Source organism: Sinocyclocheilus anshuiensis, unplaced genomic scaffold, assembly GCF_001515605.1.
Source record: "Sinocyclocheilus anshuiensis isolate Anshui unplaced genomic scaffold, SAMN03320099.WGS_v1.1 scaffold58, whole genome shotgun sequence".
In the NCBI taxonomy this organism is placed as follows: domain Eukaryota; kingdom Metazoa; phylum Chordata; class Actinopteri; order Cypriniformes; family Cyprinidae; genus Sinocyclocheilus; species Sinocyclocheilus anshuiensis.
Window position 1 is genome coordinate 293,849 of NW_015547688.1, and position 14,148 is coordinate 307,996.

Genomic DNA, 14,148 nt, shown 5'->3' on the forward strand with positions numbered 1-14,148 from the left:
TTTGTCCATCGGTAATTGATCACAGCAATAGCAAACAACGATTCAATCAGAGTCAGTGTTCGAAATGTCAAAGCTCTTGGGGGGGACCCCTTGTGTAAATTAAATATCCATATTTTTGTCTTGACAAAACCTAGTAAATGGCTGTCCATTGGTTCTAAGATAAATGCTTATTCAATATTAGTAAATTAGGTGTACCAAACAATCATTAAGCAAATAAGAATTACATATCTTAGCCATAGGCAGAGGTAGGGCTGGACGATATGGCCAAAATTGATATCACGATATATTTCTTAATTTCGGTCGATACGATATAATTCCGATATCGATATGAACACTATTTATCTGAAATAGAAGTACTTTGGGATTATTGCTTAAATCTTGTTTACTTATAACTCTTTTTGTGCAAAGTGCTTTATCTTTCCGAAATATGTAAATGTGTAAAATTTTCACATGCTGTTTTAAACCATTTGGATACTGAAAAAAAAAAAATGTTAAAGCAAATTAGCATAGCTAGTCCTTTTTGGGGGATATCGGGGGCAAACATTTGTATTGGCTCATGTAATTCTTTTTTGTTTACGCTGCCAGTTTGATGATTAGTTTATTTTTGAGGGCATTCACTCACTCTCTCTTTTCTTCAGCTGTCTATTTCCATCAAGGTCGAGGTGGCTTGTCTGAGCATCAGTGTGGGTTAGCCGTGGTCAGAGCAGCCAGTCGAGTCTCAGCAACACTGAAAGCCGGGTGCACAAGAGTCACTAGTTATCCATGCAGTATCCTGAAGTGGAAACAGCTTGATATGGGAAGGGAGCCTATGCTAGCAGCCTGTGTGTTTCCGTCCAAATGAATATGTATCAGTGTGTGTGTGTGTGTGTGTGTGTGTGTGTGCGTGTTTGCTTGCATTTGTGTCTGTGGGTGTGGGTTAGATGGAGATGTTTACGACAAGGGATTATCCAGCAGTCCAAAGGGCATATGACTGCTGTCTTTGAGTTTCATCCACACTGGTTCATCGCCCTGCAAAAGCCAAACTAAAACCTTTCATAAGATGATCAGCAGGGGTCGTTAGTTAGAACAACACTCAATAGTTGTTTAGTAAGTCTGGTTCTGAAGCGTACCTTTATGATTATCAGAAATATACGTGTGTGCTTTCTAAGTGGAATAAAAACAGTAAAGCATGAAAAATGATGTGCAATTGTGTCCTGTCTCTATATTGCAAAAGATAATTTACAGCCATTGAGACAGGGCATTATACGCTCACTCAAATCTATAGTGACACAGGTAATGCGTAAAGGTAAATATGGAAAGCCCTACTTCTTTGATCTTAGCTGAAATGATCATAAACAATGGAATTGGCACATGCATAAACAATTCATAATATAAACAATACTGATATGAAAGAGTGGTCCAAATACAAAGCTTTCCTCTCATTTGATGTAGACATATTTAGTGTTTTTGGCAACTAAAGCAAAGCTGTCAATCATGAAACAACCAACACTCTTATTATGACATGAAACGGGAGAAGTTCTGTTTTGGATTTAAGAAAAGTTCCTCTGCAGTACACACAGTTGCCATGTCTGTTTTATTCCCATTAAGTGCTTTGTGGTCATTGCGTGACATTCCCTCACCTGCTATTTTTTAATGCTCTCTTTGCTTCTATACTTGTAAATCTCTTTAATATTTTGTAAATGATCTTAACAGCATTTGGCATGCTGGAATGTACAAATGCACAGACTGATTGTTTGGTTTCAGACTAATAAAATAAGGCTTCCGGGATGAAAACTGATTTAAATAATTTTGCTGAAATAGTTGGATTACAAAGCCATTTTTACTGTTAATTAGGGTCAACAAGCATTGCACACCTGTGATGAAACTCTGATGGTTCGCATGGATCTTGTCCTTTTGTAAGATATTTGTTCATCACAGGAATAGATGACATTTTTAAATATAGAAAACAGTTAAATTATATTTCACAATTTTACTGTTTTTGCTGTACTTTGGATCAAATAAATGCAGCCTTGGTGAGCAGAAAAAAAAAAAAACATTAAAAATCTTACTGTTCAAAAACTTTTGACTGGTAGTGTAGGCTGATTATTCTTATAGATTGAAACAAATGTGCTTCAGCCAGAAAAAAGGGTATGAAAAGTGCTCAGAGTCGCTGCAGAAAACAAAAAAATGTAACAACAACAAAAACTGGCAATGTTGCTGTATACGGGCTTATTTAAAATGAAAACTCATTCTCTGCCAGCAGGAGGCGCTTTTAGAGTGATAAAACTAGCGGGTTCTCCAGTAATGGCTGTAATCAAAGCAGCTCCGCTCATGAATGCTACTTTATCAGATCAAATGAAAATGCCATCGAAACTTTTCTGAAGACAGTCAATTCCCTTCAGAGATACATTCATATAAAACACCCGCGCCGTGTTATGATTTTGAAACGTGCAGTGCTCATGTTTATTCAACGAAGTCAAACGGCACAAATAAATCAATGTATGGGAAACTGGTAATGTATATCGAAATATCGGAAATGTGTTTAAAAATCATATCACCGTTATTGAAAAAAATTATATCGCGATACATATTGATATTGAATTATTGTCCAGCCCTAGGCAGAGGGTGAACCAACTCCAGGGTGAGGCTAAAAGTATCTATTTTAAGTTACAGAGTAATTTATTAACTCGCATAATAAACCCTTCTTTTTAGGAACCAGAAATGGATCACATCATGAAATATTTTAATATGATGTGTGATTGGTTATAATGCGCAATGCTGTAAAATGCATTAAAAAAATACGTAACACGAGGAGATCTAAACGCAATGCCGCAATCGACATTTCATTTTCACTAAATTCTTGTTTCTAGTAATCATTTTCACTAATTTAATTTCCCCTCCATTTTATATCACAGTGACCTCAATAACATCTCAAACACTGAAGAGACACTGAATTAGGGGCCATTAATAAGGAAGGTCTACAAGAGTTTTTTTAAGTTTTGAACTTTTTAGCTTGACTCTGCATTCTAAGAAAAACAGCAATCATGTGTAAAGGCCCATTCACACCAAGAATGATAACGATAACTATAAAGATAACGTTCTAAAAAGCAGTTTCAAATTTAAGAGAATAGCAGAGTTCACACCACGACTAGAGGAACGATATCGTTGGAATCACTTTCAGAACGATTTTTTTTTTTTTATAGCTGATGAACGATAAAACACTGACAGCTAATCAGACTTCATTCAATTTTAAAGGGCTTAGGGCTGCACAATTAATCGAATACGATTGTCATGCGTATCTTGTCAGTAAAGCTGGTTCTGTGATTAGTAGTAAATCTCCATCACATGCTTTCAGATGGAGCAGCATTTACTACACTGAGCCGTAGTTCACTGACAAGCTACGCAAAATCGCGTTCATAAATCGCAGACGATTTAATCACGCGATTATGAAATCGAAGAAATTGTTCTGCGATTATGAAAGCTGTTTGCGTAGCTTGTTAGTGAACTACGGCTCGTGAAAATACCACATTTAATAACATGTTTTTACTCCAAATTCACTTCATAATGTCAGTCGAGTGTTTGAAAAATAATTTTGTGAGATGTGGCTTCTTACACAATAAGGCACACAACATTTCATAGTATTCTAAGCAGTGATAAAGGCTATGTCGATTAGCATTGCCTTATTATATACTTTATTATAATAAAAATTATAAGACGACGAACTCTGATAAAACATAGTCGTGTGTTTATTAGATAGCTGAATTAATGAAAGCAGTTAAACCGGTTTATTCAGCAACCGCTATAGGCATTTCCTGGGTTTCTTCTGCGAGGCGTATTTGGAGTTTCAGCGCGAGAGCGCCCTCTGGCCTTCAGATGGAGATTTACTGCTGATCACAGACCCGTGCTTCACTGAAAGATACGCATGACAATCACAGCTTCGGCCTAATCGTGATTTAATTTCGATTAATCGTGCAGTCCTAAAAGGGTTTGCGCATTTGAAATAGCAGGCGACATTGTGAAGCAAACAGACATTGCACAGCAAACAGAGTAACAAATAAAATTACCTCAGCGCTAGTTGACAACATTATCTAGCGTCCTTTGCAGTTGTAGTAGAAAAGACAACGTATTGTTTTTATTCCACTACATAGACTAAATCAGAGACAGATTACGCTAGATTCACCGTTTAGATGTCCTCAGAATGCACGTTTCGAGCGCATCTACTGGTTGAAGTATTGTAAATGCAACAAGTGCAACAAAAACAGACCGTTATCGTTCACTGGTGTGGACACAAATAGTTATCATTGTATTTATAGTTATCGCTCTTGGTGTGAACGGGCCTTAAAATATGTGAGACACTGGGCAAACACACCTATTTAACGCATGTTTAAACAGAAAAACAATGCTGAAAAACACATTCTGCATGAACAAACCCTTACTTCCACACTTGACTTAGGTCAGGTGGGTCACTCGTACCAACCTGGCAGAAAATGGGAGTGTGTGTGTCAGTCAGCACACTGCTGAGATCCTGAGCGGTGAGGATGTTTTGAGGTAGTCGGTCCACACAGAGGCAGCGTGAGTGCAGCATGGGAAACGTGAGAGAGCCAACCTCTGTCCAGTGTACATACAGCATTCGTGACCCAAGCTGCTTCCCCAGCAGCTCTGACTTCGCCCTGGCTGCAGAGTCCTTCTTCATGTACTCCACAAAGCCATAGCCCTTTGAGTGGCCTGTGGTGGCACTGTGCACCAGGAAGCAGCGCTCAATGTTTCCGAAGGGGCGGACGAGCTCCTCAAACTGTTGCTGGGTGAAAGCCCTGGGAAGGTTGGCGATGCACAGCAGAGCGTCTGTCGGCTGCAGCTGCACAGAGATCTCACGGTCACGGAGAACATATTGGTGAAACTCCTTTATCGCAAACTGGGCCTGCTCACCGTTCAGTAGTGTCACAAAGGCTTGAATAGGAAAAACAGAAAAATTAGTAAAAACTCCCATAAAGGGGAAAAAATAAAACTAAATGATATACTACTAATCAAAAATTTGGGGTTGAAAAGATGTCTTATGCTCACCAAGATTGCATTTATTTGATAAAAAATAAAGCAAAAACAAAAAGCTTTTGAAATATTGCTACAGTTTAAAATATATTATTTTTTTCTATTATAATACATCTTAAAATATTTTATTCATGTGATGCAAAGCTGAATTTTCAGCATCATTACTCCAGTCTTCAGTGTCACATGACCCTTCAGAAATCATTCTAATATGCTGATTTGATGCTCAAACATTTATAAATCAATGTTGAAAACAGCTGTGCTGCTTAATATTTTTGTGGATACCGAGATACATTTTTTAGGATACTTTGATTCAAATAAAGTTCAAAAGATCATTTATAAAATCTTTTCTAAAAAAAATTATAATTTACATTTATAAAAATCTCTTTTAACATTTTAAATGTTCTGACTATCAGTGGATCAATTGTAATCATCTTCACGAAAAAAAAAAAAGTTTACTGACAAAACCCTTACATTTCTTAAAAAGCACAAAATTAAAATAAAAAATAAGTAATAAGAAATAAATTGAACACCTAAGACTACAATAATCAGTCAATAATAATAAAAATAAAATAACCCTCTACGGACACCTTGGCAATTGAATCACCAGTGGCTAGTAAATATTTTAGTTTACTCACCAGACATATACATTCCCCGATTCGCTCGGTGCATTGGCATAAAAAGTTAACGATGCGATGCATCGGGTTAAAAAGTGTGTATTGGCTACAAGTCGGCATTTGTATCACGATGCATAATTTCTAACATTTGCATCGGTAAAAACAGATTTATTTATATATAATTACTAGTGGATGCGCTATACTTTTATTATTTAGAAAGTGACCAATAATCTGTGATTTATTTATTTGTTTGTCAAGCGCGTTCTCTCATCATCGCTGCTGCGTGAATATGACGAATCACAACACCACAGAGACCAGAGAAAAAACTGGGATTAAACTCCAAAACCTGACTTGAAATAACTTAACAAATCAATCGGGGCTAAAGTGGTTCCATAAACGACAAATTAAGTTCACACAATCTCACTAATTTGTGCACGCTTATTCTTAAGCAGCCCTTAATGTCAATCATGGATCAAATCGATCCACCATGGCAAACAGCGAATATATTCGTGCTGTTTAATGCATTTGAGACGTTGTGTTTTCCTCAGTGCATAACTGACATGTCACAGGTATTTTTCATCTGTAAATGCTAGAAAGTCATGCAAATATATCCATTTTGCGGTCAGGAGTGGGCGAGGCTTACGCGAGTGAACGAGCACTGCTGCGCGCATGCACGCTAAACAGACAGAGCGCAATCGAATAGGAGCGCAATAATTCTGAGTAAAATATACATTTTGCTAAAATATTTCATTTTAATTCAGTGATTTTAACTTTTAAATTTAGTTATTTTAATGCTTTAAAGAGCAATTTTAGATTGTAATGTTCTGTTCTGCTATCTGTTCTGCAAAGGTACAGCTGTCATAAAACCAGAGAGAGCCTTTCTGCTTGGCTAGAAACTGTATATATAAAAAAAATAAAAAATAAAAATAATAGCATTCCTATTGGTCAGTGTTAGAGGAACTCAGCTTAGTCTGATAGTTAACCTGCTTTAGACCAGTTTAGTTTCCCAGCATAAGCTGCCACAGTGACTGAAGTTGATCTATGTTAAATTTGCTTTATGGAACCAAATCATTTGACAATGAGTCAGACTAACTGAAATAAGCCTTATGAAACAGACCTCGAGGCATTAAAAGGGATCATATTTTCTCCATTGCATCATATTGCATCGAATCGCATTGTTTTGAATCGAATCGAATCGAAATCGGATCGCACTGCATCGTAACAGGGGTGAATCGTATCACATCGCATCGGTAGCTGCTTCATATATATCTTTAATGTATCGTATCGTTGGCTATATGAAACAGGCCTTGAGGCATTAAAAGTGATAATTTTTTCCATTGCACTGAATCGCATTGTGTTGAATCGAATCGCACTGCATCGTAATAGGGGTGAATCGTATCGCATCGGTAGCTGCTTCATATGTATCTTTAATGTATCGTAGGCTATGCATCGAGATGCGTATCGTATCAGCCTCAGTCATGAGATGCACATCCCTAATATACATGCATATGTCTGGTGAGTGAGTGAGTAGGGCTGTGATACAGAGGCCACGATACGATACGTATCACGATACATGACTGCACTGAATTTCACCTCAGCAGAATAAAAAAAAAACAGCTGTTTATTAAACACTGCTTACTATAGTGCCATTTCTAACTATTGGCAGAGCAGGCAGTTGACCTCTGCATTATGAAGGGCCTCCATAACTGTACCACAGTACAATATAGGTAATGGCATAGGTTTCATATCAGGGCTCTAGAGTGCGACCAATTTGGTCGCATGTGCGACCTAATTTCTCAATGGTGCAACTAAAAAAATCTGAGGTCGCACCGGTGCGACCAGCCGTTCGAGGGGGAAAAAAAAAAGTCTCTGCGACTATGAAAGTCTCCCTGTTGTTCAACAACAGACACACATTAGGCCCATATCGTGGTCTAAACCAATCAGAGATAGTGAAGGGCGGACCTCCCCTCTGATTGGCCATCGTCCAGATATTCCTGTACGTGTGTGTACGTTTGAAAATGCGTGTGCTGCAGTCAGACAGCGGTGAGTAGCCTAGGCCCGCCAGATAAACAGAGTGGATGTAGCCGCGGATGATGAGAGAAGATGAAAAGAACGATTGACAACTTTTTCGTTAAGAATGTTAAGTTAAGGCCTGATCCGTCCGAAAATCATAACCAATACTCTGACACGGAGCCATCAACCTCCCAGGTTATGTCAAGTCCTGGTCCGGAGACGGCATTAGATAATGAGCCACATACGATCGAGTCCGAGCCAGAGCCCACTGAAATTAAAAGGGGGAAAGTGTATACATTTCGAAGAGAGTGGCTTGAATAATTTCCCTGGCTAAGATACAGTAAAGCCGATAATATAATGCACTGCATTTACTGTAAAGAGTGTGGGAAGACCATGGCCGGCAATAGTGCATTTGTGACTGGTTCTAATACATTTCGAATTGAAACGCTGAAAAAGCACAATGCATCTATAAAACACATTACATGCCGCGATAAATGCACTGCCCAAGTGTCCCCTCTCCCCGCTGCCTTTCAGCGGCAGGCAGCAGCAAACAGATCATCAGACGAGGCCGAGATGATAATCAAGTTTAACGTTGCCTACAATATTGCAAAAGAAGAACTTCCCTTCACTAAGTTCAAGTCCGAAATAATTCTTATGAAGAAAAATGGCTTGAACGTAAACCCGACGTACAGCAATGATGTCGCGTGCGCCCAATTTATAGGAATCATCGCAGATACATTGAAAAAAAGACGTCTGTGCAAATTGCGAACAGTGCGAACATAGCATCCCTGATCGATGGAGACACAGATATCGCCACAAAGGAATGCGTCATTGTGTACGGTCGTATCTTGCGGAGAGGAAGACCGGTGAATATACTGATTGGACACATTGAGGTCGAGCATGCCCATGCCCAAGGTAAGCCATGTCATGTCATGTAGCCTATGTCAATAATATGCCTACCTTCTCGTTACTGCATTAACCATATGTAATATTCTTATCACTGAAAATAAAAAAATAAAATAAAAAGTAGATTGCATTATAAACTCTTGATCTGGGAAGTAAATGGTATTATCGTTTTTATTTGTTTAATTAGGAATTTATGCTGCCTCAAAGAAAGCATTTGCTGCTCTTGGGGACCAGTGCAGTAACTGGCTGGAGAAAATCATTGCTCTGGGTGCTGATGGTGCTGCTGTTAATTTGGGCAGCAAAGGGGGTGTCATAGCCCTTCTGCAGCAAGAGGCAGGTGACCACATTGTGCCTTTCCACTGTATGCCTCACAGGTAAGACTAGAACTTGTAAAACTGCGGTGTTAAATGCGATGCGGTCAAAAATTTGGGTGCACCTAACTTTTGTGCTGGAGCACCTAAGAAAAAAAGTTAGGCGCACCAGTGCAAAAAGTTAGTCTAGAGCCCTGCATGTTTACATTGTGCACTCCCCACCAGGTACAATATTCTGATTGTTTGCATTTGTAAAATAAATTTATATTGTAACGTACTCATTCTAATATATTTAAAAAATAATTTACATTGCTAGTAGGTTATCATTGCACAAATTAACACTTTACAATTAAAAAAAAAAATTAGAAGAGTTCTAAACTAACGCACTGTCTTCACTGTATCTAACGCACACACGCTCAAGGCTGATTTATACTCAACGCGTCCGCAAGTTCGCTTAGGTGCGCGCAGCAAATATGACGTCATCGCGGTGTTGGCGGAAGTTCGCTTTGAATGCACGCGACGTCGTTTCGCGTGGCGGTGTGCACCGTGCACGACATTTTTTGTAACTTTCCGCGCAGCTCCTCTTCCGAAGATGCACGAGTTCAAAGCGACTCTAGCCGAACATGCACGTCTGTGCCAGCATTTGTGTGAAACAGAAGCAGTTTGATGTTAAGTGCAGTCTCACACACAGATCACATTGCGGCCGCACTTCACATTCAGGAACAAACTTTTTAGCGCTGCCCCGCAGTTTTATCAACTAAATAGCTTAATCGCTCAAGAGCTACATTATCTTTCTCAAAAATAGCTGGTAGCATCATTGTTTCTAAAGGAATTAAAGCCACAGCTTTACTGTTAATAGAGAAACGCAGCAAAACGGTGGTAATTTGAGAATAGAATATTGAAGTGGAGATCGCAAAACTGCAAGCTAACCACTGTTTTCAGAAAGCAAGCGCGTTTATTATCCACAGTGGAGAGAGAGCGCGTGCACATGGTTGCCAGGTTGACAAAGATAAGTAGCACATTTAGCAGATATTTCCGTATAGCTCAAGTGTAAAGCTCTGTTTTGGGGATTACGTCTCTTTATATTGTTTGTTTTCCGGGCTTTGTGATATCACAAAGCGGCCCATTAGAACATCACTAAAAATTATTCCCGCCTACAGAAACTCGAATGGTTGGGGGGTGGGGAGGGGCGAGGTTGTGGTTAGAACGCTTGGTTGAGTGAGTGCATCAGACGAGACGACGACGAAGAAGTGCTGTTGCAGAGTTAGTGCATCAGAGAAAACGAAGTGCTGCTGTGCTGTAGCTTCAAATTTTCGGCATGTCTAGAACAATTCTTACAAGTACAACACGACGTAGCTGGGCGCCGCGGACAGACGCCGAACGGCACCGCCGGTGCGCCTACACTCATAGAAAATAAAGTATTTGAAACGCAGTTTTTTTCTCCTCCGTGCCCAAACGTCTTTGTTTGGGCTTCCGAAAGCGAATGATGACAGGAAACAGTGGCTGCAATTTATTTTTTAACTCTGCCCCCGAGCATTATAACCCCAATTTGCTATTGTGTGCTGCGCATTTTACTGAGGACAGCTTCCACAACATGAGGGAGTACAGTGCCTGCCGGATTCGCCCAAAAAGCTTTTGTTGAAAGACGGAGCAAGGGGCGGTACTGAAACACCGTCTAAGCTGTTCGCCAATCACAACGCACTGGGACAGCTAACCAATCACAACACATTTTGTTTTTCGGAAGGCGGACCTTCATCAAAGCCGGAACTAATCGAGCCGTTTGTGCCAGGATGGGGAGAAAGGTATTTTAATAATGTAAATGTGAAAAATAATGTGTTTTTCGAACCACCAAGCATGAGAGCATGTTCTAGTACACCCCCAAAACAAAATCAAGACTTTGTAAAAGAGTATAATAGGACCCCTTTAAAAATAGAAACACTGAAAGTACATTGCATAATTAACTAAGTACTTAGCTGAAGCACCTTTACAGCCTCAAGTCTTTTTTTGTTTGACGCGACAAGCTTTGCTCATCAGCATTTGGCAATTATCTGCCATTCCTCTCCTCATCTCTTCACCTCTCAAGCTCTGTCAGGTTGGACGGAGGTAGATGCACATTTTCAGGTTTCTCCAGAAATATTTGATTGGGTTCAATCCCAGGCTGTGGCTGGGCCACTCAAGGACATTCAGAGTTGTCTATAAGCCACTCTTGCTGTGTGCTTAGGGCCATTGTCCTGTTGGAAGGTGAACCTTCTGCCCAGTCCGAGGTTCTGAATGCTCTGGACTAGGTTTTCATTAAGGCTCTCAATATTTTGGTGCATTGAGCTTTTCTTCTACTCTGATGAGTCCCTCAGTCCCTGCCGATGAAAAACAGCCCCACAGCATGAGACTGCTACCAGCACACTTTACTTTTGGGATGGTACTCTGCAGGTGATGAGCAGTGCCTGGTTTCCTTCAAACATGATGCTTGGAACTGAGGTTAATCAGACCAGAGAATCTTGTTTCTCACAGTCTTGGGGTCCTTTAGGTGCTTTTTTTGCAAATTCCAAGTGTGTTTTATGCGTCTTCACTGAAGAGTGGATTGAGTCTTGCCACACCGCCATAAAGCCCATATCGGTGGAGTGTTGCAGCGTTGTTTGTCCTTCTGTAGATTTCTCCTATCTCCACATATGATCATGGAGCTCAAGACTGACTATATCAGATTCCTGGTCACCAGTCTAGACGAGGCCCTTCTCCATCAACTGCTCAGTTTGGCCAGGAGGCCAGCTCTAGGAAGAGTCCTGGTTGTTTCAAACTTCTTCCATTAAGGGTAAACGTCATTGCACACGGAGTCTGAAAATTTCGTTTGAAATTTTCCCACATTAAAAAAAAAAAAATACATACAACCTCACGTTATGTCAATCACGTTTACACACTGCCTCCGAAATATTCATCAGTGATAAAAAAAAATTCAGATCGGGTTCGATTTTTTCCGTTTTTCGCATCTGTAGCAAGCATTTTGAGAAGTGTTTTGACAGTTCAGAGCCAACGTACAAGCGAACGCCAAAATCCAGAATGGCGATTGTCAAGTTCATCCACTTCGTCTCGCAGCACAGAGCACTGTATATAGATCCTTGCACACTGAGTTCACAGAAATTGGTGGTCTTTTTAATATGTGGCTTAAGTATCGCTAGCAAAAGCATCAAACTGAGCCACTGACATCCTGAGGTAAACTTTGAATCGCCCGTGATTATCCCGCTGCTCCTTAAGGAGGGGGGGGAACTCTCCTTCCTCTCTATCTCAGGATTGGATGGACCCAATATTTCCTTTCTTTTTTTTTTAAGAAGCGAGAGGACAACAAAATCATCCTCACTGCTTGAAGACTCCATTTAGTGCCGTTTTGCTAATTTTTCCGCAACGGATTAATTAATACGCATCGGACTCCGTGTCAGGGCTCCAGACTAACATTTGAGAGCAGTGGCACCAGCGCCACTAAGTTCTGCGGATGGTGGCACCAGGAGCAGATTTGGTAGCGCTGGGGGTGGTGTGTGGGAGAATTAAAATATAGACCATTTTATCATAAAATTACTATTGTTTTACATGAATGCAGTTACTAATAATATTACATGTTCATTTCTTGTTTATTTTTCTTTTATTTTTTTGTTTATACAGATTTGACAGTAAAGCACTAAGCTTGAGTTAAGATGCATACAAAATTTACTTTAATTTTTATATAGACAAATTATATATTCCACTCTAATTAAAAGTACCATTATTCTTCTAGTATATGGAACTGACCAACTTCAGTGATTATGTGTGATTTAGGAGCAAATTGAAAAGTTTGTTTTTCAAGGCACTTTGTGAATTTTCTTCATACAAAAAAAAAATAAAAAAATAAAAAAAAAAAAAGTGTAAAATTCTGACAAAATCTGATTTCTTGATTTGATATTTTATAATAGTGATTTTATCATTTCAAAATATAGCGAAAAAGTATAAATGAATGACTAATAAGCCAACAAGTGCTCCTCTGCTGCCTATATTTGTGATTTGATGTATTAATTTTTAGATTTTACATAAGTGTTTGTTTACCACAAAGTATATTTTGGTCATCCCATTAAAAATAACATTCAAACTGGATCATTTTAGAGCTTTAAAGTGCTGGACATAGTTGTGTGAAATGCTTGAAAGTCATTGAAATGTGCTTGAACTTCTCTCTCAAAAGGTTGTACAAACCCTGAAATGAATGTTGTAATGCATTCGACTATTTCTACCACAACACCATGGTTACAGTTATCGTTACCACTTCTGGGTTCCTGACGTATGTCAGCGCTGTTTATAACAGATTTCTGTGCAGAATTCAAACGCTTCTCACTGGATCTCGCAGCACTGTTGTATCTGTGCAGTAACAGAGTCACAAAATCAACTTTGGCTCCCGAGTAAGCTGTTCTGAGCTCAGACAAGTTTGTTTGCGTCGCAGTCCAAGCTGATAAACGGTCCTCGCTGCGCAGCTGAAACGTAGCGCGGTTTAGTTTCATTTGCCGTTTCTCAAATGCAACAGAAATGGCAGCGCTTATGAGCTGGACAACGCGGTGGTCGCACCAGTGCGACTGCTCACAAAAATTAGTCGCACCAGCAGAAAAAATGGTCGCAGTCTTGAGCCCTGAGTGTGCAAGGTTGCTGTGCGTGACAATTTTAGGATTTCAAATACGAAAAAACGCATTTCAGACTCAGTGGGCAGAGACCTTAACAGAGACATACTTCTGTGACCCTTCAATGAAGCAGAATTTTTTTCTGAACACTTCCCCAGATGTGTGGCTTGACACAAACCTGTTTCTGAGCTCTACAGGCAGTTCTTTAGACCTCAGGGCTTGTTTTTTTTTGCTCTGATATGCATTATCAGCTGTTAGACCTTTTATTAAGACGTGTGTGCCTTTCCAAATCATACTCATTCAATGGAATTTGCCACAGGTTAACTTTACTCGAAGTATAGTAACATCAGGCACGAGCCAAGCGAGCGCGTGCTCTTCAATTGCACGCGCAAAGGTGCCGGCGCACTGTAGCCTGTATCCTTTCATATCAAAGCGCTAAATAAACTACGTGCATGCAATGCCGTGGTCAGTTAAGTCATGAAGTTACCAAAAAAGCGATTAAAGCTGCCTTAAAACGGTGCACGCATGTAATATATTTTATATGAGTCACATTTAAGAACATGTCTCTGAAATGGTTTTCAAAACTGTCCTGGAGCAGCCCAGCACTGTCTCACTCATCTAACACACCCGATTTAACTCATTTAGCTCATTAAT

General features: G+C 39.7%; 1 protein-coding gene across 1 annotated transcript in view; it reads right to left on the minus strand.

Annotated features, from left to right (window-relative positions):
- Window positions 1-14,148, minus strand: part of LOC107703359 (ribonucleoprotein PTB-binding 1-like) — a 53,896-nt gene that overhangs the window by 36,082 nt on the left and 3,666 nt on the right. The window contains exon 3 of the mRNA XM_016505956.1: window positions 4,457-4,926. Coding sequence (XP_016361442.1) covers window positions 4,457-4,926 — 470 coding nt within the window. The remainder of the gene's footprint in view (window positions 1-4,456; window positions 4,927-14,148) is intronic.